General features: G+C 42.5%; 1 protein-coding gene across 4 annotated transcripts in view; it reads left to right on the top strand.

The window, feature by feature from the left end:
* The window catches only part of GADL1 (glutamate decarboxylase like 1), a 260588-nt gene that overhangs the window by 37090 nt on the left and 200314 nt on the right, over positions 1-23184 (top strand). The window contains exons 1-2 of one of the 4 annotated variants that reach the window (XM_030205934.1): positions 10512-10599; positions 20258-20430. In XM_030205934.1, coding sequence (XP_030061794.1) covers positions 20281-20430 — 150 coding nt within the window. In that variant the 5' untranslated portion in view covers positions 10512-10599; positions 20258-20280. Of the gene's footprint in view, positions 1-10511; positions 10600-20257; positions 20431-23184 lie in introns of those variants that run through there. The other 3 variants (XM_030205942.1, XM_030205926.1, XM_030205918.1) reach the window with 3 other exon arrangements.

Genomic DNA, 23184 nt, shown 5'->3' with positions numbered 1-23184 from the left:
TGCAACTTTTTAACGTAGGAATCCAGTGTACCTCCACCTCTTCGGGGTGCTTTTTTTCTGTTATTTAGGAGTATACCAAGCACTACTCACACCTTTATGCCTAGTGCCCCCCATGTTAATTCTGCCCCCCCCCCCCAAAAAAAAAATGTCATCTGGCTATGCCCCTGGTGTGGCCCAGAAGGAAGCAAAGATGCCTGACTGCATATGCCTCCACTATATATCTGTGAATTGCAGCCGTGACAGCCAGGTAAGCATATTACACAGACTGAGAAAGACATCGAAGACACTAACAATTAAGTCAGGAATTCGCATACTTGGCATACTCTGAAAATAGAGAGGGCCAAAACCCAACTAAGTTCTTGGAAGAATTCATTCCTTCTGTCCTGGATCTTCAGTTTAACAAAGACTTTGAAATTGAGAGAGCACATCATGTACCAGCTCAGTACAAGTTGCATGATAAATACCCGAGGCCTTTTGTTCTAAAGGTCCTTCATTATTCTTGCTATAGACAATGCAGAAAGTGTGCCTGAAAGCTTCCATCAAATATGAGGATAACACTATTCAATTTTTACCTGATCTGAACAAAAGTACCATGAAAGCTCGCAAAAAAACTTCTGGCTTTTCATTAATGCTTGTATTGGCATGTTTAACTCCACAAGCATGTGGGCCACATTTAATAATTGTACTAGAGACATTTCTAATCCTGATGCTCTTGCTTCATTTCTTGAAGAAATTTCACCCAGCTCGATTGATGCGACACGAATTATCATAACTAGTAACTGAACAACTTTTTCATTTCAGCAATGCATGTGTGTTACCAACACATAATTTTACTTGCCTTGCCAAATTTATCGCAAAATATTTGAACTTTGCGTCTCTTAAGCTAAAGTTATTGATAATGCTGCTTAGTTCGTAACAATCAGCATGATATATCTAGCATCATTTGTTATAGTTGCTAATCATTATTTCATGTTTTACTTTGCTAAATACCCTTTGATAAATGCATTAAGATTGGTATAATACTCAATGTTGGGAGTGGGACAGATGTTTTGTTTTATCTTTAAACATGTTTAATCCTTTTGAGTCAGTGCCAGGTAGCTGTAATCTACTGGTCTCATCTCATGGTTGTTGCATTATGTAAATTATTGTTCACATTACATAATGCTTTGTTGCATATGAATACCTTAATCTTTATTCACAGCTAAAGGCAAATATAGTACTACATAAGTGGTAATGTACCTTTCACCCTCTTTGTAATTAATCTGTGTATTACTCAACCTGATTTTAATGATTGTTACTTGTATCTCCCTTAACATTAAGGGCTTTAACAATCCAATCAAAAGAAAAAAAAATTGGGGTCACCTTTCTAGAGAGTCTCTTGATTTTTATCCTTTTCCAAGAACCACATTTATCAATTGAGTCTTGTAAATTGCAAATTAAATGGTCACTCCTTCCTATCTTCTCTCCTGCTGATGGGGAAAAAAAACCCCAAAACCAAACACAGTATGACCATTTTAATTAGAGGATCAGACCTTACTTTGATATCTGAATCTCATGACTCGGATGATGGGGTAAGATTATGGTCAAGATCAATGGTAATCATTTAACTATAATGTTTATGCACTAAGGGATCCTTTTGCAAAAGCACACTAGCATTTTAATTATTATTATTAGCATTTGTATAGCGCTACCAGAATGTGTGTTAAACTCTAGAGATGCCCATATATTCCTATGAGCATCCCCAGCATTTAGTGCATGCTAATCATTAGCATTCGCTAAAAATGCTACTGGACCTTTGTGAAAGACTCTCTGAATGTAGACTGTCCAGAATTCTTCCAGACCATTGCTTACCTCATTGCAAGTGAAGGTAACATACCTTGTATTGTAGGTGGTGGCTTTAACCTAATTCTAAATCCAGTCATTGATAGAAAGTCTAAAGTTCCCTTAAAAAAAAAACCAAAACAAAAACTAAGGCTTGGCAAGTATTGCATGACTTTACTTTACTTCTCCATTCATCACACCACCTACTCCCTAATTGATTATTTTTTAATCAGTAATTCTATGTTAGGCAAAGCTTGTCATTCTAGTACAGGAGAGAGAACTTTATTTGATCATGCTCCTATTACTTTAAAATTAATTGACATCATGATTTTTCAATGCTGGTCTACTTGATCAACCTAATTTCCACAAGCATATAGCTAATGCTGTTACTGAATACTTTAAATTTAAAACATTAATGATCCGAATTAGGTAACCTTGCGGGATGCCTTTAAAGCATACATTAGGGGGGTTGTTATAACATTTGCTGTCTCCACACAGAAACAATTAAATGCTGAAATTAATGATATAGAAGCCTCCATAAAAAAATCTGGAACAATTACATCAATCTAAGCCATCTGATATGAATATTTACGCTAAATTGAAAAAAAGCACGGTTTGCTTATAACTCTCTCCTAGGCAGAATGGCTATTAGATCAGTGTTTATGCAATATAACTCTGAAAGTAATAAAAGTGGTCATTTATTAGCTAATTATTTAAAATCAAGATCTGAAAGGAATGATATTGCGGCTTTTAAAGATGAAAATGATTCTGTATGGATTACAAAGGATATTGTAAATGAATTTCAATCTTTTTATAGCTCTCTATTAGAGCATTACTCATGCCCTATGGAAATACCATTTCTTAAGGGGCTTGAGCATCCCACAATACTACCCTCATACTATATTATCAAAACCCATCTCTGAAGGAGATAGAGGTAGCGCTTTGAAAGGGATGGCTAAATGGGAGACACCAGGACCAGATGGGCTAACTGTAGAATTTTACTTAGCCTTTCAAACTTTTTAATTCTCATTCTAAGATCCTTTTTTACATATAATCAAAACTGGTGATGTACATGGATCTCTTACAGAGGCCACAATTATAGTCCTATTAAAACCTGGTAAAGAACCCTTACTGGTCCAAAACCGTAGATCATTATCTTTAATAAATATAGATGCAAAGATCTTTTCCAAGATTTTTGCAGATTGCTACAATGTGTTCTACCTAAAATCGTTAACAATGATGATCATACTGGTTTTATGTCTGGGCGATATTCCTATGATGATACCAGATTGTTTACTAATGTATTACTACAAGTTTAGGTAGTCTCTGGTGCAATTATGGCTATAGTCCTAGACACTGAAAATAACTTTCACCACATTGAATTGTCTTTTTGTTTTATATAATACAATGTGGTTTGGTTTCTCCTTGGTTGACTGTTTTAGCAAGCGAAGCTTGTCCAGAGTCGGTCCGCTGGGTATTCACCGGGGGTTGGGTCCAGACACTCAAAGTTTTCGATGCCAGTGATGTTGTGAGGTAGCGTGTTATGTAGGTTTACAATTTTTTCATTGAAGTATTGGCAAGTTTGTTCTGCAGATGGGATGTCTGAGTTGGTTGCGGTGACCAAGGTGATGTCTAGCAGTTTGTTCACGAGTTGGTATAATTTTTTTGTGTCTTTGTAGTCAGGCCCTATTTTGGTTTTGTAGTATAACCTTTTGACTTGTCTTGTTGCATATTTGTATTTTCTTTGAGTTTGTTTCCATGCATTGAGTATTTGTGTATCTTTTACTTTTTTCCATTCTCGTTCATGTTTTCTGGATTGTGTTTTTAGTTTTTTCAGTTCTTCATTGTATCGAGTTATGCCTATGTGAGGTTCTTGTTTGTAGGGGTGCTATTTCGTCTAGTATGTTTTTACATCTTATATCCCAGTCTGAGAAATAGTATATAGAGTCCGTTTGTGCTGTCCATTCATTATTGTACATCTGGTGCCAGAATGTTTCCAAATCTATTTGGCCTCTAGTGCTGTAGGTTGTGCGAATATTCATTGTGGACATCCCGAAAACCTGACTGGCTGGGATGCCTCCAAGATCAGGTTTGGGAATCACTGGTTTAATGGATCGAATACGTTTAAACTGGAAAAAAGTGTGACACAGTGAAGAAATCTGAGGGATGAAGGAAAAAGTATTATTAAGAATAACCCCCAGAACCTTAATTTTATCCGTCAATTCAGTGGCAGTAGTGTTTAGAAGAGTTGGGCTAGTCAGCACATGTGGTTTAGATGAAAAAAGAACTGCTTGCAATTTCTCTGGGTTAAGCAACAGGGGATGTTGCATAATTCAGGAGCAAATCAAGTCTAGTTTACGGTTGAGGTTAGCTATTTGAGTGCTGTCAGAAGGGTTGATTGGAGTGATAACCTGGATATCATCTGCATATATATAAAGGATACAAATTCCAAGTCCAGAAGGAAGAGCAGTGGGGCCAGAAAAATGTTGAATAAAAGAGGGGACAGAATAGAGCCTTGCAGCACACCTGAAGGTAAAGTGTAGGGAGTGGATTGGGAATTAAGAAGGGAGACTGCATAAGTGCAATCAGAAAAGTAGGAGGTGAACCAGGAGAGGGTGGTACCTTCAGTCCAATTTGTGAGAGGCACTGTAGTAGGAGTGAATGGTCTACAGTATCAAATGCTGCTTTAAGATCGATGGATAAGTGCAAAACCACATTGGCTTGCTTCAGTTGATGGAAGGTTCTTCATGGGCATTTTATGATAGATTATCATCCAGATTTAATCTGCTGCCTCAGCATTTATACAAGTGATTACAACTCAAACATTGTATATCATCTAAACTTAATATCGGTCAACTTCTATCTGAACAACCAAGTTGCTGGACACTTTGCAATATGCTATCCTCTGCTTCTGGTGTGGTCTCAAAGTGGTACAAAATGCCTCAGCAATGGAAATTTTCTAATTCCATCAGGTACAGAAGCCACTTAGGAAAAAGATATTACCTGTAACAATGTAAATTTCTTTGATCTATTACCAAAATGTACAGTCTGTCACTATTATGCACTCCAACTATTTCCTCATTCACAGAGCATTGTGGACTCCATAGAAGTTATCTAAAATCTCTGGTTCGGCAGACAACGAATGCTGCATACAACAGAGAGGGTCAAAGTACACAACGCAAACAGTCCAAAAAACAAAAAGTACAAAAGGGTTTCAAGAATGGGTCAAGTTTACTTTATTAATGACCTGACATAGGCCATGTTTTGGCGTAAAGGACGCCTGCCTTGGGGGTCAACGTTAATGAGGAGAAGTGACAGTGAAAAATGCTTACCATTTAGTAAACACTGGATTTCATAAAGCTGTTAATCAAAACAGCTTAACAGTCTACTCTGTGGATGAAGAATCAAAAGTTTCTCTGTGGAGCAAACCACCATGTAAACGTACCATGCTGGTCATGTGGTAGTTATTGGCACCTTGGATCATGCAATATGTTATTGCACTTAGTTACAAACATTTTGATCTGCTATCTGGGAAACAATATGCCAGTTGTTGACTATCTCTGAGCCTCTTACATGTAAAATTTTAATTTTAGGTTCAGGTGGTCTTTCCCAGCCCTTAGATGTTTATGAAGCGAAATTATTATGTATATTTATTTAGCAATTAAGATCAAACTTCAATGCTGGAAAGTGGGTCTTTTACAAAGACGCAGTAGCGTTTTTAGCGCAAACAAAACGCTAGAGATGCCCACAGGAATATATGGGTATCTTTAGTGTTTAGTGCATGCTTATTGTTAGTATTCCTTAAAAAAGCTAGCACGCCTTTTTAAAAGGACCCCATAGTGCTGGCACACTCACTAGAATGCGGACACATTTTAAAGTTTCCTCCTGGGTCTCTGAAGGTAACATAGCAGCTGTTATATGAATACATTTTGACTTTTATATAGCTAACATTTATCTATTCTGCAGCCCAGAAAATGTTAAAAACAAAACCACTTATGCAGCCAGTACTAGTTTACAATCAGCCTTATTTTCGAAAATGATGGGCGCCTATATTTCGACCCAAATCGGGAGATGGGCGCCCATCTCACAAAGGCGCCCAAATCGGTATAATCGAAAGCCGATTTTGGGCGTCTTCAACTGCACTCCGTCATGGGAACGAACAAAGTTGATGGGGGTGTGTTGGAGGGGTGGGCAAGACGGGACTGGGGCATGTTTATCGGCCGAGGAGAGATGGGCGCCTTCGGCAGACAATAAGAAAAATAAGGGCAGCGGAAGCAAGAATTTGGGTCGCTTTTGCTGGACCCTTTTTTTTCCATGACCCAAGTCCCAAAAAAGTGCCCCAACTGGCCAGATGACCACCGGAGGGAATCGGGGATGACCTCCCTTGACTCCCCCAGTGGTCACTAACCCCCTCCCACCACAAAAAAAGAACTTTTTAAAAACGTTTTTTGACAGCCTGTATGCGAGCCGCAAATGTCATACCCAGCTCCCTGACAGCAGTATGCATGTCTCTGGAGCAGTTGTTAGTGGGTGCAGTAGACGTCAGGCAGGCGGACCCAGGCCCATCCCTCCCTACCTGTTCCACTTGTGCTGGTTAATGTTGAGCCCTCCAACCCCCCCCCCCCCAAAACCCACTGTACCCACATGTAGGTGCCCCCCTGCACCCCTTAGGGCTATGGTAATGGTGTAGACTTGTGGGTAGTGGGTTTTGGGGGGCTCAGCACACAAGGGAAGGGTGCTATTTTAATTTTTTTTTAAATTTGTAAAAGTGCCCCCTAGGGTGCCCAGTTGGTGTCCTGGCATGTGAGGGGGCCAGTGCACTACGAATCCTGGCCCCTCCCACAACCCAATGCCTTGGATTTGTTCGTTTTTGAGCTGGGCGCCTTCGGTTTCCTTTATCGCTGAAAACCGATAGCGCCCAGTTCAAAAACGCCCAAATCCTAGGCATTTGCCCCGCACAACCCATATTATCGAAAAAAAGATGGGCGCCCATCTTTTTTCAAAAATACGGTTTGTCCCGCCCCTTCGCATGGCCGCCCACGGAGATGGGCACCCACTTTCGATTATGTCCCTCCACATCAACTTGCATGAGCCTGAGATATATGTATAAAGAACCCTTATCTTTAAGAACATATATTTAAGAACATTTAAGTTCCTAATTTGGTTATTTGATCCCTAAACTCAAATTAGGACTCAACCAGCCTCAGGGCCTGGTACTTCAAGAGAGTCTGGGGAGATCATTCAAAGGAGGGAACAGGGTCTAGGTATTTCTTCATAGGAGTGTTGGGGGGGGGGGAGGGGGTTTTGAGGGAGAGGTCTAATCAGTGGGAGGTTTTATTGGTGGGGTGATCAAGAGTAGTTGCCACCTTTTAAAAATGTATGACATCTCTAAGATACTCCTCAAGGAGCATTAGGCTACACATTTGGTGGCCTAGTACTCCTGGAGAGGAAAAATAAAACAGCTTATGAGTTGATCATTCAGGGGTACTTTTACTAAGCTGCAGTAAAAGAGGGTTGTTGACGCGGTCTGAGACTCCATTTTACCACAGCGGATAAAAGGTTGTCTTTTTTTCTAAAAAAAAAAAATGGCCATGTGATAAGTGAAGCACTTGCTGCATGGCCATTTCGGGGGAGGGGGGAGAATTACTGCCACCCACTGAGGTGGAGATAAGGGCTCCAACGCTAACCTGACGGTAACCGATTACCACCAGGGAAGCATCGGTGCTGCAAAAATAGAAAATATTTTTGTAGCGCCAGAAATGGTGCATGCTGGGGTGGGAACTACTGCTGGGCTCCTGCAGTAACCCAGCAGTAGTTCCAGACTGGCACATGGCAAGCCTGTTGCCATGCACCAACCCTTTAGTAAAAGGACCCCTCATTGCGTTATTTGTTTACCACAGGTGTTACTAACCTGTGGTCTGACTTACTGCAGGTTAGTGATTCGCATAGTAAATTAAAATGCAGTTAAATATAATATTTACTGCACCTTAGTAACTAAGGGGAACTTTTACTAAGCTGTGTTAGATTCTAACGTGCCAAAGCAGCAAAAAGTGTCCAAAAATAAATATGTTGAAACAAATTATTGACACCAGCAGTGGACTCTGGAAGATTTTCATTCCAAGTGCACGATTGTGGAATGTTTGCAGGTTTCTACACCAGTTTAGGACAGAACTGAAGTTCCGTCTTCCAATTTTACATGAACATCTTTAGACCTTATGGGAGCATTACAGTCTATTTACTCTTTTTCTTTTGAACTACAACTTTTTTGCTTGGTTTTTTCAGTAAAATCTTTTGGTGCTTTGAGGGTGAGGGTGAATGAACTAGTTGCGCCATCAAAAAAACAGCAAAAGGAGAAGTTGGTTTACTAATTAATGATGTAGTTCTCACAAAGAAGTTCTGTTTTAGCCCGTCTAATACATAAACATATCAGTTGGGACGAGGATCTTAGGTATATTTACATAGTTCTCCTCAGTAGGTTTATTGCACAGTAAAGCTGGCACAGCAATATATGGAAATTAGTCCAAAAGGGGATTTATTTTGGCTAATTCATTCTGATAGTAGTCATTTAACTCGATTCCAGTTTGCAGCTGTTTTAAAATCTGCTTTGGCAATCGTGGGATTGGATCCTTCCTTATTTGGGACTCATTCTTTTCGAATTGGGGCTGCCTCTCATGTGGCTTGTAGCAGGGGCGTAGCCACGGGTGGGCCTGGGTGGCCTAGGCCCACCCAGTTTGGGTTCAGGTCCACCCAGCAGTGGAGGCAGCGGAGCGGAGGGAGCAGACTGAGCTCCCTGCATCTGCCTCCCTCTCCCAGACGCTGCCTACCACCGCCATGATCGCAGGATCTACCTCCCTCTGTCTCAGCACTCATCAGCAGCAGCGCCGGTAGCGAATCATACACGCTGCCTCCTTCTAACCCGGAAGCGTCTTCTCTGCCGCGTCCAGCCCCAGCAGAAACAGGAAGTTCTGATAATGGGGGCGGAACGCGGCAGAGAAGACGCTTCCGGGTTAGAAAGAGGCAGCGTGTATGATTCGCTACCGGCGCTGCTGCTGATGAGTGCTGAGAGACGGAGGGAGGTAGACCTGCGATCGTGGCGGTGGTAGGCGTCTGGGAGGGGGAGGCAGATGCAGGAACGGAGCTCAGCCTGCTTCCACTGTAAATTTTTTGGGGGGAGAAGAGGGCAGGCAGGAGGAATTGAATGGGAGGGAAGGATGGAGCCGGGAGGGAATTGCAGGGGAGAGAGGAGACTCGCTGATGGCTGGAGGGAGGGGACAGGGGAGAAAATAGAATTGCTGGGTATGTATGGATAGAGGGGGCTGGAGCAAGAACAGAATTGCTGGGTATGGATGGATAGAAGGGGGCAGGGGCAAGAACAGAAATGCTGGGTATGAATGGATAAGGGCAGGACAGAGATGAGAATTGTTGGGTATGGATGGATGGAGGGGAGAGGAGAGTTGCTGGACATGGGTGGATGGAGGGAGGGGAGGAAAGAGGAGGGTTGATGGCATGGATGGATGGAGGGAAGGGCAGGGGAGAGGAGGGTTGCTGGACATGGATGGAGGAGAGGGAAGGGAGAGAGAAGAAATGCTGGACATGGGTGGAGGGGATGGAAGAGTTTAACCATTTCTATTAACATAAATGTGTAAAATTGGAAAAAATATATGGAAATTGGGGAGAAAAGCTGAATTTTCCAAAAATTAAAAGAAATATTTTCCCTACATCCAAATTAAGCTACAGTAAAAATTGTCCTTAACAGATCTTTTCCTGCACACTACAGCCATTTTTACTATGGCCGTAACAACCCCGATTTTCTTTTCTTCTTTTTAATTAATGGCTGTGTGCTAATGTTCTGAATCAGAAAAAAAACACTATGGACAGCAAAATATAACACTATACAAAATCTACACTATTTTTGCAATACATCCTTTGGAAAAGAGCTGAAATTTAAACAACACGGATATACTTTATACTTAAAGAAATTAAGCCTCAACTGTCCAGGGAAAGTCATAGACTTTTTAACAATCACTTAAACGTACTCCAGGCACCAGCTTCTACTGAGATTGGAAAAACAGCAGTGAAAAAACACCCATAGGAGAGAAAAAAAAACATTCTCAGTAACAAAACACTATCGATATATGCAGACCATATAAGTCTGCCCAGCTCCCGTTTTGTTTCCAATCACCGGCATCGCCATTGGAGGCGGAGCCGACTCTGTGAGAAAATTCCTTGTATGTGTCCAGGGAGGGATTATTTCCATTGGGTTTAGCACCCCCAATAATTTTGAAAAGTTGGCTCCTATGGGCATCGCCACCCAATCTCCGCTAAAATGCCAAGGAAGTTGGAACCAAATAAATCTGTTGCATGCTTGGAGGAACTGCTTTTTTTTTTTTTTTTTTTACAGCTCCAACAATGTCTGTTTCCCCTCCTTTTGTGAGACTGGTGCACTGGCTGCCTTGTTGCGAGCCTGCACAACTTTATTACCAGCCTGAACTGCTGGTCTCACAGCTGCCTTACCCGTGTTTAAACTTTTCTTTCTCTGTTTACTTTGCCCTGCTATACCAGTCACAGCAGTGCTCTACTTTGTAAGTGCCAAATTAAATGCCTCAAATTAAAATTTAACACAATAGAAGTTAAGAAGCACAGGAAAGTTAAGATGCACTGGCAATGATTCAGGCAGCTTGAATAGTAATTAAGTTAAGGGAACTGGAAGAAGCTCTGCAAAGGACCCAATGAAGCCCAGACTTCCTGAAACCTAGCCACAAACCTCCTCCGTATCAGGTAATGAATGATAACATTATTTTCTTAGCCTTAAATAATCAATTTAAACAACTTTAAAAATGACATTTCTAAAGAGATGGGTACAGCCTTAGAACGGAGGGATAAGAACCCAGAAACTCTGTAACATGGGGGTAGCACAACTTCATCTGAGCCACAGCTCACTCAGTATGAAATTTCTTGCTTCAGTTCCCTCAATTATCTTTCCTCCTTGCTGCCCATCAATTCTCCTCAGCCCGGAGCCCGCCAATTTTCCTGATGTTCTGTGCTCTTTTGCTCCGATCCCAGCCTTAAAAAACAAACAAACCAAAATTTACATACCTTTTCAAGTCACCATTCTTTCTGCTCTAATGTAAATGCTTTACTAAACCTGAACATCTCTTCCCAGTAATCCTTTCTTATTTGGTTCACCCCTTTTTGCTAATTAATTAAATTACATCAAAATTTCATTTTTAGTTCCTAAGTCTTTGTAAGACTCACATTGCAAAATAATTAAATTATCTTCTTATTGAGTATATATCTCCCCTGCCACCACCCATTTTTATTTTATCTCTTCATCATATCAATATATATATATATATACAGTACTGCAGAAATGTCAGTATTATCCACCCATAATTGAGCTTATGGGTTTTCTTTACATTGATTTTGCACACACTTTTTAAAACCCAATATGACTATCAATTCTGATCATTAGAGTGCCATAACCTCACTTTGTATTTGTTCATGCCGGTATTGGTGACTGCCACTACGGCACGATGTAAGCCACATTGAGCCTGCAAATAGGTGGGAAAATGTGGGATACAAATGCTATAAATAAATACACCACTGTAATGATGCAAATGCATACTAATGAATGCATAGCCAGAAATCCTAAGTTATGTGGCCTGGTGTTCAAAATCAGTGCTGAGTTCCAAAAACTTTTCCAGCCCTAAATACACCCCTGTAGCCACCCATTTTTTTTGATTCATAGGGTCCAATATTCAAAGGATTTATGGTCTGAACTTTGGAACCCTTCTATAAAACTGAGGGATCCTTTTTACTAAGCTGCAGTAAAAGGGGACCTGCACTAGCATCAGCACATGTTTTTGACGCACGCTGAGATCCCCTTTTACCGCAGTGGGTAAAAGGCTGTCTTTTTTTTTTTTTTCTTTGACTAAGAAATGTCCATGCGGTAAGTGAAACACTTACTGCACAGCCATTGGGGGGGGGGGGGGGGCAGCCATTGAGGTGGTGGTAAGGGCTCCTATGCTAACAGTGGTGTTCCTTGACTGGCTGCCACCTTGCACCCCCCCCCCCGGTGCATTGCGGCTGTCAGCTCCGCCAGTTCCCTGCACCGGAACAGGAAGTAACATGAAGCAGGGAACTGGCGGAGCTGACAGACGCGCAGCTGCGCCCTGCACCCCCTGCAGTATGCACCAGGGGTGGACCGCCCCGCCCTCAGTACGTACTTTGTGCTAACCCGGTGGTAACTGATTACCACCGGGTAAGCACCGGCACTACAAAAATAGAATATATTTTTATAGCACCAGAAATGGTTTTCACTTGGAAGAAATCCCAGATTTCAAGCTAGCTTGGATAAACTGTTGCCAATTAGGAAGACAATCAGGATACCCCGTTTTGTCTATTAAATCACCCCAATGCAGCCACGTCGTGACTTGTGCAATACAGATTTCATCTGAACATTTATTTAGTGTTTTGGACTCTTATCGTGTCTGCTTTGGTTTTGCTGTGGACAACAAGAGCTTCTTTCTGTTTGCTGTGGTGTATTCTGCTGACACCAATTTTTAAAAAAGTCCATGGATGACCCAAGTAAATATAGAATATTGAGCCTGACTTCAGTGTTGAGTAAAATGATGGAAGCTATTGTTAAAAGCAAAGGGTCAATGTTCAAAAGATTAGCCTAGGTAACTTTAGAAGTTACCTGACAAATCTTGTCTCATATAATTGTCCAGTGTAGGCCACATCTATTTTATCTGCCAATTTGTTGGTCAGACAAGATGCATCTATGTAAAATATGGAGGGATATGGGGGCGAAGATGGCAGCTTAAACAGATGCCTGCCTAGGAAAAGAAGTCATTCCTGACAATATGCTGGAATCCTCAGCTCATGTGCAGAGGCTGCAAAAAAAGGCAAATAATTTGGAAAGGAATGAGGAACAAAATTCAAAACATCATACCTCCGGGGAGATCTATAGCACAACCACAATTTGAAGGCTTCTTTCACAAAGCCGTGCTAGTGATTCCCACGCGGCAAATGAAAGGAAGCCCATAGGAATTGAATGGGCTTCCTCTCATTTACCGCACCGAGAATCGGTAGCACAGCTTTGTAAAGAAGGTCCTGAGTGCTGTGTGCAGTTCTGGTTTGCTCCATATCTATACAGATGCACTGGAAAAGGTGCAGAGAAGGACGATGACAACAACAACAACAACAACAACAAACAAAGATGATAAAGGAGATGGAGCATTTCTTTTAAGAAGAAAGGCTAAATAGGCTCTTCACTTGGAGAAGAGCCAACTAAGGGAATATGACTGAGGATAGTAAAATCACGAGTGAGGTAACAGATATGAATAGGGAATGGCTATTTACTCTTTCTAGGAGTACAAGGACTAAGAGATAATATATGAAACTAATCAGTAGTATATTTAAAACAAATTAGAAAAAGTATTTTCATTCAGTGCACAATTAAGCTATTACTAGAGGATATGGTTAAGACATCTAGCCCATATTTGGAAGCCTAACTCTTAGTGATAATACCACAAGATTACTACTAAAGGTCATGGCAGCTTTTTTTAGACCCAGGGTCTTCAGAGCAGGAGCAAGTGAGCATTGCTCCTGTTCCTGATAAACGGAGATAGGATCGGTTCTATTAGTGGGGGCTCAGGCGATTGTTAATGCTGTGGGAGGAGATCTGGAGAAGCATTGTTGTTGGGGAAGAAGGAGAGGATCTTAGAAGAGGATTACATGTTGGGAAGGGAGTTTTGATGTCAGAAGGAGCTAGTTGTTGCCATGGCAGGGTGGGGGTGGGGGGATTGGGTGATGGTGCTGGCCTTGGCCTTTACACCTGCCCTTCAGCAGGCACATATGCATGACTTGGGGCAGATGTATGTTTTGATAAATTTTTTTTTCCAGCAACATGTACTTTTAAAATGGGGAACATATGTAGCTGTTGTCGGCTCCCTCTCCATTCCCTCTTACCATTTAGATGTGGTGTGAATCCCCACATGTAAATGGCAGCTTTCTAAAATGGCTTTTACACATATCTAACCATCTATACATGTAAAAGCTGCTAACTCCAGACTATCAGTCACGGATGTGTCCAATTAAATTGCCTGGCAATAGGGGCTATTGGACAGGAGGAATTGAGGATTTTATCTATGATGAATCTGTAGGTTCCCAGGAGACAAACAATTAGAAGTCTGGGGATAATTCTGGGATCTGAGGGAATAGGAAAGGAACATATTGTGATGATAACTAGAAGGGTGTTTGCAAAATTTAAATTGATTAATCAATTAAAGCTATTTTGGGAGGATTCAGCTTTATGAATTGTAGGTCAGTCATTGATAATAAGTATTTTAATCTATTGTAATGCTATGTCAATGGGACCATTGTCGAGACCAGTTCTTCTCAACCCAGTTCTCGGGGTACACCCAGCCAGTTACGTTTTCAGGCTATCCACAATGAGTATGCATGAGAGAGATTTGCACACCTTGACTCATTAGTATGCAAATCTCTTTCATGCATATTCATTGTGAGTATCCTGAAAATCTGACTGGCTGGGTGTGCCCCAAGGACCGGGTTGAGAAGCACTGGTTTAGAATGAATCCACGATCTTTTTCTTGGGTGACAACTCCAGACCTCACACCCAGAGGTGTAGCTACCATTGAGCAAATCCGGCATAAATCCCAGGGCCGCCCAATGGCAGGAGCTGCCTGTGTTGAACTGAGGTTCTCTCTCTCTCTCTCCCTCCCCCCTTCCCTTGGGTCTGGCATCTCTCTCTGCCCCTTCCCCTGTCCATGGTCCTCCAACCTTGCAGAGGGTAGCTGGTAGAGAAAGTGATTAAAACAGACTGCCTTTGGCCAGCTCCACCAGGGTCTTTTCTCTGTTATGTCCCACCTCCTCTGATGTAACTTCCTGTGGGCAGGATGTGGACAGGAAGCTTTGGGCCGCCCATACCCCCAGCCCAGTCCAGTTTCTCCCCTCATTTCCTTTTCCTTGACCATTGCTACCACTGCTCCTGCTGCCTTTACAATCCTTCCTGGTCTGTAGCACAGGAAGCTTTGAGCCGGCCCTGTCCCCCAGTCCAGTTTCTCCTCTCACTTCCTTTTTCTTCACTATTGCTGTCACTGCTGTTGCTGTTCCTGCTGCTTCTGCAATCCTCCCTGGTGTGTGGCAGAAGTGCAATTCAAGAGCAATGTGGGGAAGTCTGGGGATGGGGTCAGTCTCTGTGTTCACACCTTCTCTGATGCAGACAAAGAGGGGCATAATCGGACGGCGTCGGCCATCTTCGTGGCTGGCCCCGCAAAGGGGCGGTGCCAACTGTATTATCGAAAAAGATGGCTGGCCATCTTTACTTTCGATAATACGGTTGGGGCCAGCTAAATCTCAACATTTAGGTCAAATGTTGAGAGCACCTGGTTTACAGATGGCTGGCTTCAAAAAAAGTGGGAAAAAAAATCCATGTGCTTGTTAGGGATGAAAAAGCTTTCAGTAGTACCAGTGGGATTTGAACCAGCCACCTCTGGATTACAAGACCAGTGCTCTAACCACTTGACCACAGCTCCACTTGACCACAGCTTCACTTACTTGGTGGTTCCTCCCTTTTGATTATGCCTCTTCAGGTCTCTCTCAGCCACTCACAGACAGCTAAATGCACTGTGATTGGCTGAGAGAGATCCCTGTCTGTGATTGGCTGAGAGAGACCTGAAGGGGCATAATCAAAAGGGAGGGACATCCAAGTAAGTGGATCTGTGGCCAAGTGGCTAGAGCACCAGTCTTGTAATCCAGAGGTGGCTGGTTCAAATCCCACTGAAAAAGCTGAGCAAAAATAGTTTTGATTTAGGTGTCCCTGATGAGCAGTTCGATTTTTTATTTTTTTTGGGTGGGAGGGGATTGGTGACCACTGGGGGAGTAAGGGGAGGTCATCCCCGATTCCCTTTGGTGGTCATTTGGTCAGTTGGGGCTCCTTTTTGAAGCTTGGTTGTGAAAAAAAAGGGACCAAGTAAAGCCGGCGAAAAGCTCTTCAAGCCTGGCTTTTTTTTTCCATTATCTGGTGAAGCCGGCCATCTCGTGAGCACGCCCCCGTCCCGCTTTCAGTACCCTACCAATACGCCCCCTTGAAATTTCTCTGGCTCCGCGACGGAAAGCAGTTGAAGCCGGCCAAAATTGGCTTTTGATTATACCGATTTGGCCGGTTTCAGGAGATCGCCAGCGATCTCCCAATTTGTGTCGGCGATCTCTTTCGAAAATAAGCCTGATTGTGTGTCAGAGGGCTCAGGACCAGCACATACTGAGTCCATGCACAGGCATCAAGGTCCTGAGCTGCTCTTTACTTTTACTTCTGCTTGTTCTCAGTTGTGTTTGGGCATTTTTCACAGGCTGAAAAAGGTACTGGTACTGAGTACCAGTGCATGCTGCCTTAAAACAGCCCTGGATATAGACAGATTTAGAGAAAAGCCTTGGTAAATCAACTGCTTAGTTTGGTAACTTGATTATGAAATACATATATACAATTAAATAATGATTTGGTGTGATTCCAAAGATTAACAGAAATAATGAGTATGAAAAACAAGCTGAAAGCAGTACAGTCTCTTCAAGATATCTGCTGAAAGCTACTACGGTTTATTTTTCAGTTGGCCATCTAAAGAGGCTGTAAAAGTTATTCCCAAACTTCTAGCACAGTTCTATTTGGAGGTGTTTAGTGCTAAATGGTTTTAATCCTGAACCACTCACCGAAAATTGCACAGCCACAATGTTCCTTTTACAGGTATTATGAAGCACTGAAATCACTGCTTTTACAATAGCTGTTGTTATATCATTTGTAACTCATTAGCTTTCCAGATTTCAAGTTTTGGGATCTATTTTATCCCAATGTGTGTCTCTGGGGGAAATGCTGAGTAAATAGGGCCTTAGTAAAGGGATGGGACTTGATATACCGTCTTTCTGTGCTTACAGTCAAAGTGGTTTACATATTATGTACAAGTACTTGTTTTCTACCTGGGGCAATGGAGGGTTAAGTGATTTGCCCAGAGCCACAAGGTGCTACAGTGAGAATTGAACCCAGTTCCCCAGGCTGCTGCACTAACTGCTAGGCTACTCCTTCACTAGACTAGACTAGTCACCAGCTTTTCACAATGATTAGGGGTGCTATGTACAGCACAGATTCTCCGTCCCTGAGTAAAATGAAGGAGGTTTGCTCAATATTGTGGATACTCAGCACCCCACTGGCACCCACAGAGCTGGCTCCTATGGGCCCTAGCATGCAAATATACACACCAGGTAGCTTGCCAGGTGCCCTTGACCTGGATTGGCCGCTGTCAGGGACAGGTTGCTGGGCTCGATGGACCTTTGGTCTTTCCCAGTATGGCATTACTTATGTACTTATTTTAGGACTGGCAGCATAAAATTGGATATAACTGTCATATGTCTCAAAAGTGATCATGGTAGAAAGGGAAAATGCATTTATATTTTCCTTTCTCAAATCAGTGGGCCCAATATACAAAACTATTTAACCAGCCAGGAATGAGCTGACAGAGAGAACATAAATAAATAAATAAATAGAAACATTGAAGTATCGCCTCCCAGTGGCAGCAATACAGTTGGAGGAGTCCCGCTCAGTTGAGAGAAAACAGTGCTGGATCCCCCCCCCCCCCAAGCTCCAGCCACAGCTCCCTTCTCCCGCCTGGCTCCCCTTTTCAGCCAGCTCCAGACCCCTTGTCCCACCACCCTGCATTTAGAAGTAATTTGTAGAACAATGGGAACTGTCGCGTTCTCGAGGGCCTTGGCATACTGTCAGGTCCTCAAGGCAGCACTGGGAATTGTGAGCCCTTGGGCCCCTGCCGCGGAGCGGCAGAGGCAGCAAGAGCGGCAGAGGCAGGCAAGACCGTCTAGGAACTGGACGTCCGGAAGGACCGAACCGGAACTCTGGACTGGAAGTAGGCAACTGAACCGGCAGAACAGGAACCGCTTCACCTGTACTTAGCCACCTTTCCGCTAGAGTTGAGCTCTAGCGTGCGGGCGGCCAACAGGACTTGTAGGGCAAGGCCGGAACTGAAGATCCAGAGGACCCACCTCGGGTCTAGGAAACACAGGGGAACACTACTAGACTGCACTAAGCGCTGCACGCAGCCGCTAAGCCAGGCACACCAGACAGACTAAACAGACAGAAGCTTATCAGGAGCAGGGACTAGAGCAGACATGCAAGCAAGGAAGAAGGGGAGACTGGGAATGTCCCCTGGGCAAACCCACTAGCTAGGTCGAGGCAGGTAACAGGATAAATCCCCCAGAAGATACACGCTAACTAGACAGATACAGGAATCAGGATACATAAGCAGGGATCCGGATAAGCACACAGGATATACAAGCAAGGCACAAGGTAGACACACGGGACAGAAGATAGCTAGACAGAGCAGAAAACCGGATAACACTAGCTAGCCAAAACCAGGACTCAGGACGAACAAGCAGGGACCAGGATGTGCACACAGGATATACAAGGTTCAGGATGTGCACACAGAATATACAAGCAGGGAGTAGGGCAGGCTGCAAACACAGACGGGGAAACCAGGGCTGAACAGCAGGCTCTAAACACAGACTAAAGGCAGAAGGCTAGCAGCCCACGCAGAAGGGCAAGCAGCCCACAGGTACTGGGAACCGAAGGGCACTAGCCCACACAGAAGGGCAAGCAGCCCACAGGTACTGGGAACCAAAGGGCACTAGCCCACACAGAAGGGCAAGCAGCCCACAGGTACTAGACAGAAGGGCAAGCCCACACAGAGGGGCAAGAAGCCCACACAGAAGACAGGCTTAGAAGCAGCGCAGCAACACCCTAACTAACCTGTCGGCCTCTGGGCATGACACCAGACAATGACACCATGCGAAGGCACTGACTGCAAGCACAGGCCTTCCTTATAAAGGAACTCACCAGCAGGACAAAAGCAGGAAGTTCCTTGCCTCTAAACAGAGGCTTGACACACAGAGGAAGTGAGCCCACAGGAAGGACAAGCAGGAGCCATCTTGGATACTGGCATAGAGGAGGCGTCAGCCATCTTGGAAGAGGCATAGCCCACACAGGTGAGGTCCAGTAAGACAATCAGCACACAGAGCCAGAGAGAAACTAAGACAGAGACAGACACAGAGACAAGCAGAAGCCAGCACAGCCACTGACTCCCAGAAACAGGGTAAGTATGAGGGTGGTCACGGCCACAGACGTGACAGGAACATCTGATTTTGCTGTCGCTGCTCTGCTTCCTTTCCGTTGGATCTGGCCGCCAGCCAATTAGGTGAAATACACTTCATGGAATAATACAGTTCACAGGCTCAGAAACCCACTGTTTTGTCACAGTACCCTAATGTGTTAGCAGCTAAGGTGAATGGGGAAGAATGGATGAAGATTGCAGCTTACAGTTAATGCAGAGATAGTTACCGTGCATTAACTGTTAATGTGGCAGAAAACACAGCATAGCTAGCATCTAAAAAGGTTACCATGGACTAATGAAACTGTCTCTCCAGTAATTGTATGGGAAGATGCTGCGAAAGCTTCCTATAGTTAATACAGAGGCTTTGCACTTACAGCTTGGTAATTCTGGCAATTACCACACTTTAGTAAATAGGCCCCTTTTTTAAGTGATGTAAACTGCACTTCCTTTGCATTAACTTTAACACTCAATCCAATCTTCATTCAATCTCTGCCCTGTTCCACATTAATAGTTAAAGCAGAAATTGGCACACACTAAGAATGTTCTTTAAATGGCACCAAAAATTAGTCACCGATATAATTCGGCACTCAATGCCATTCTATTTAAAAAAAAAAAAAAAACGCTCTAGGATGAGCGCTCTTTATAGACTAACATTGAGAGCCAAATTTTGTGCTGAACTTTGGGTTCAAGGACTTATGCCACTTTTCAGGCAGTGCACATGCCCTCGGGCCAATGGTGGTCAGCGTTTCGCTTAGCTGCTTCAGGGTCCCAGGTGGTGAAGTATCTTCTAAAAGGGAAAAAAATATGTTATGATGGGCTCTCAAAAAAAAAAGTGGCAATTTATGAAACAAGCGCAGCCTCATACAGGCTTAATACGTCGTCTTCTGCAGTAATCCTTTCATGATGCAACAAATAAAAAATGGCTTCTACTTAAACACATTGTGACGTCAAGACGCCTTCAAACGGGTCAACCAATAGAAACCATTCTAGTAAAAATGACACCACTCTACACGTGAATTGAGCCCTTTAGGTTGTAAAGAGCATAACTCAAATATTTATCTCTGTTCTTGCTGAAGTAAGATTAATTGTTAACCCAGAACCTTCGTTAACTGTTAGCACATATTAACTGTTGCATTAACAGCTAATATCATTTTGTTGTGGTTGTGCTAGGATCAGCCATTGTACAGAGTTCTGGCAATCAGAAAATGTATTTCTTAGCCATTAATAAAATGATGTTTATTTCATAGCAGGGTGCAACAAATTAGAGGCGATGCTGAAGAGGAAGAATGCCGTATTGGTGGATGGCGTTGTTCTGAATGGTCCAATAATCGATTCCAAAGCAGGAGAGCAACTTATTGAAGAAGCTTATAAAATGATAATAGAAGAAGCAGTGCGCAAAGCTACTGATGTCACTGAGAAGGTAAAATAGCATTGTTATCCTCCTTTAAAAAATGTATTTGCAAAAAAAGGTAAATGCACTAATTTAGGGCTAGGTTTACTAACATGTGGTACTGCATTAATGTGCATTACTAATCATTCGGTCCCAAGGTGTAAAGTGGAACATGTGGTAAATAATGCATGTTAATGAGGTTACACACATTTATAAATCTAGCCCTTTGTTTTTAATGGCGTTATTGAAATATAACTAGAAAGAACAATAGTGATGACCTTTGCAAAGTCTTGATCGGTCAGTAAATTGGATTGACTATGTTTTTACTATACAGTGTCACTTTAAGATACAGATTAACTACCGAACAGAAAAAAAGCAAGACAATTTATTCTTTTCTTTTCATGCTCATCTAATTAAATCCTATTTCTTTCCACTGGTGAGCACAGTTCAGTGTTCTTCAGTTGGCCTCAGCAACATCCTTCACTGCTCAAGGGCCATCCTCTTTAAAAGGAGTCACAGGGTCCACCTTTTATTCTCAGGACTGGTAGACTGTACCAATTGTGCAACATTAGCTGTTGACCTGGATATGGATGTCAGGACCATCCATATGGTCCATTAATGAAAGAAGTTACTCAGGTGCTTAGATGTTTCAAATTTTATGTGGGCATTGAGTGGCACCACTTAAAAAAGGATAGCGCCGCTGAATACACATATGATTTGAAACCATCTAAGATGTGTGCCTAAATATCCTACTGTGCAACTCAAAAGGGGGTATGGCCAGGAGAGGGGCAGGGGCATACTGAAAAGTTGCACATGGGGTTACAGAATATCCTCATTTCCCTGCCCAAATGCCAGGAGTTGGATGCTGGTATTTACCAGTTTTCAGTTGGCATAAATACCAATGTCCAACTCTGGACACAGGAATCGGCTCTAAGCACTATTCTTTAAACAGCGCTTAGCCCAGAGTGCCGTTTATAGAATAGTGGTCTATGCCGATTTTTCAGTGCCATTTATAGAATACCCCCCTCTCTCTCTCTCTCTCTCTCTCTCTCTCTGTGCAACTGAATAATACCCTCAAGGGAGGCAATTGCATTAATCGGGTGCCTGATACGTAGTAGCCTGTTCATAGGCGTCTACTTTCCTTTATGGGATAATAGCATAACAATGAAAATACACATCTATAATTTAAACATGAGCACTTACAGCAGCCATAAAGCTGGTGTGTGCGCGCCTAAGTGGCAGAGATATATGGATGGGATACAAAGTTACACACATAATTTTGTGCCCCACCCACACTTAGCTAGCTTTATGCCTAAATGTATGCCTTCCTGTATAATATCACAATAATCAGCAGAATGTATTACTGTTTCACAAGCTAGATAAGAACAATCTGAGCTAGTATATAAACACACTAAATTATTATTTTTTATTTTTGCAGACCTCATCATGGGGATCAAGTGGCTAATAAACATCCGTGCCATATTTGAGCACCCAGAATAGTCACTGGTCCTTATATATTAAGTTTTAATGATTTCATACCATTGATCATGGTGTTCAGATTTGAAACAAGCTTTCGTCTAAAGTCTTTCAAAACTACTGCATTTGAATGATAGCTGTTACTTTATAGTAGTCAACTTAGCTTTATGAATGGAGTCAGCTGTGGAGGGTTCTTCTATCCGACATACATCATGTTTCGCTGACTAACAGCTGTTTCAAGGACGTGCTCCCCAAGTTAACTGCCTGCCGTACGTGCCAACAAAAATCTTCACTTGACGACAGTGAAGATTTTTGTTGACACATATGGCAGGCGGTTAACTTGGGGGGGGGGGGGGGGGAGCACATCCTTGAAACAGCCGCTAGTCTGCGAAATACTTTAGACGAAAGCTTTTTTTTCAAATATGAATACCATGATCAATGGTATGAAATCATTAAAACTTAATATATAAGGATCAGTGACTATTCTGGGTGCTCAAATATGGCACGGAAGTTTATTAGCCACTTGATCGACATGCTGAGGTCCAGAAAAATAAAAGAAAACAATAATAATTTGGTGTGTTTATATACAAGCTCAGATTGTTCATTGCTACCTGTAAAATATGGCATATGCATGTATATGTGCACACATTTATGTATATGCCATTATTCTAATCGTGTAAGGTAAGCATGTACTTTATTAGCATGTAAGTATGAGTGCATACTTAATAGAAGTATCCTGCATGTGTCCCAAATCATACAGGCTCTGTTTGAAACAATAGGTTTCAACAGGTAGCTTCATTGCACTAGGGGGGGGCAATGCTATAAAGGGTGCTAAAAGTTAGACACCAAGATGTAGAATGCTAAGCCTCCTTTTCGAAAAAAACTTACTCCATCAATAGCTCTGCTGTTTAGTCATTGTTATTGTGGTTAGCGATACCTCAGTTTTCTTCTGTAACATCCATGTATTGTAAGTTTTATAATTCATGTAAGCCACATTGTGCCTGCATTTGTGGGAAAATGTGGGGTAGAAATGAACCTTAAATAAATAATTCTATAATAGCATCTGGACACCTAGATTCCATTAATGAATGCTAACGTAAGTTGGCATCTATGTTCCAACATTTACACGAATTCACTTCTGACATGTCAATAGCAAGCGTAAATGCATGTGTCTAAATGCAGCACCTTGGTGTGTAACTTACTTTAAGTTACATGCATAAATGTGGGACCTGTCCATGACCTGGCCAAGCCCCTCCAAATACTTACAGTGGTGGAAATAAGTATTTGATCCCTTGCTGATTTTGTAAG

This window comes from Microcaecilia unicolor, chromosome 1 (assembly GCF_901765095.1).
Source record: "Microcaecilia unicolor chromosome 1, aMicUni1.1, whole genome shotgun sequence".
Taxonomy (NCBI): domain Eukaryota; kingdom Metazoa; phylum Chordata; class Amphibia; order Gymnophiona; family Siphonopidae; genus Microcaecilia; species Microcaecilia unicolor.
The sequence above is the reverse complement of the archived record's forward strand: the minus strand, read 5'-3'. Positions and strand labels throughout refer to the sequence as shown.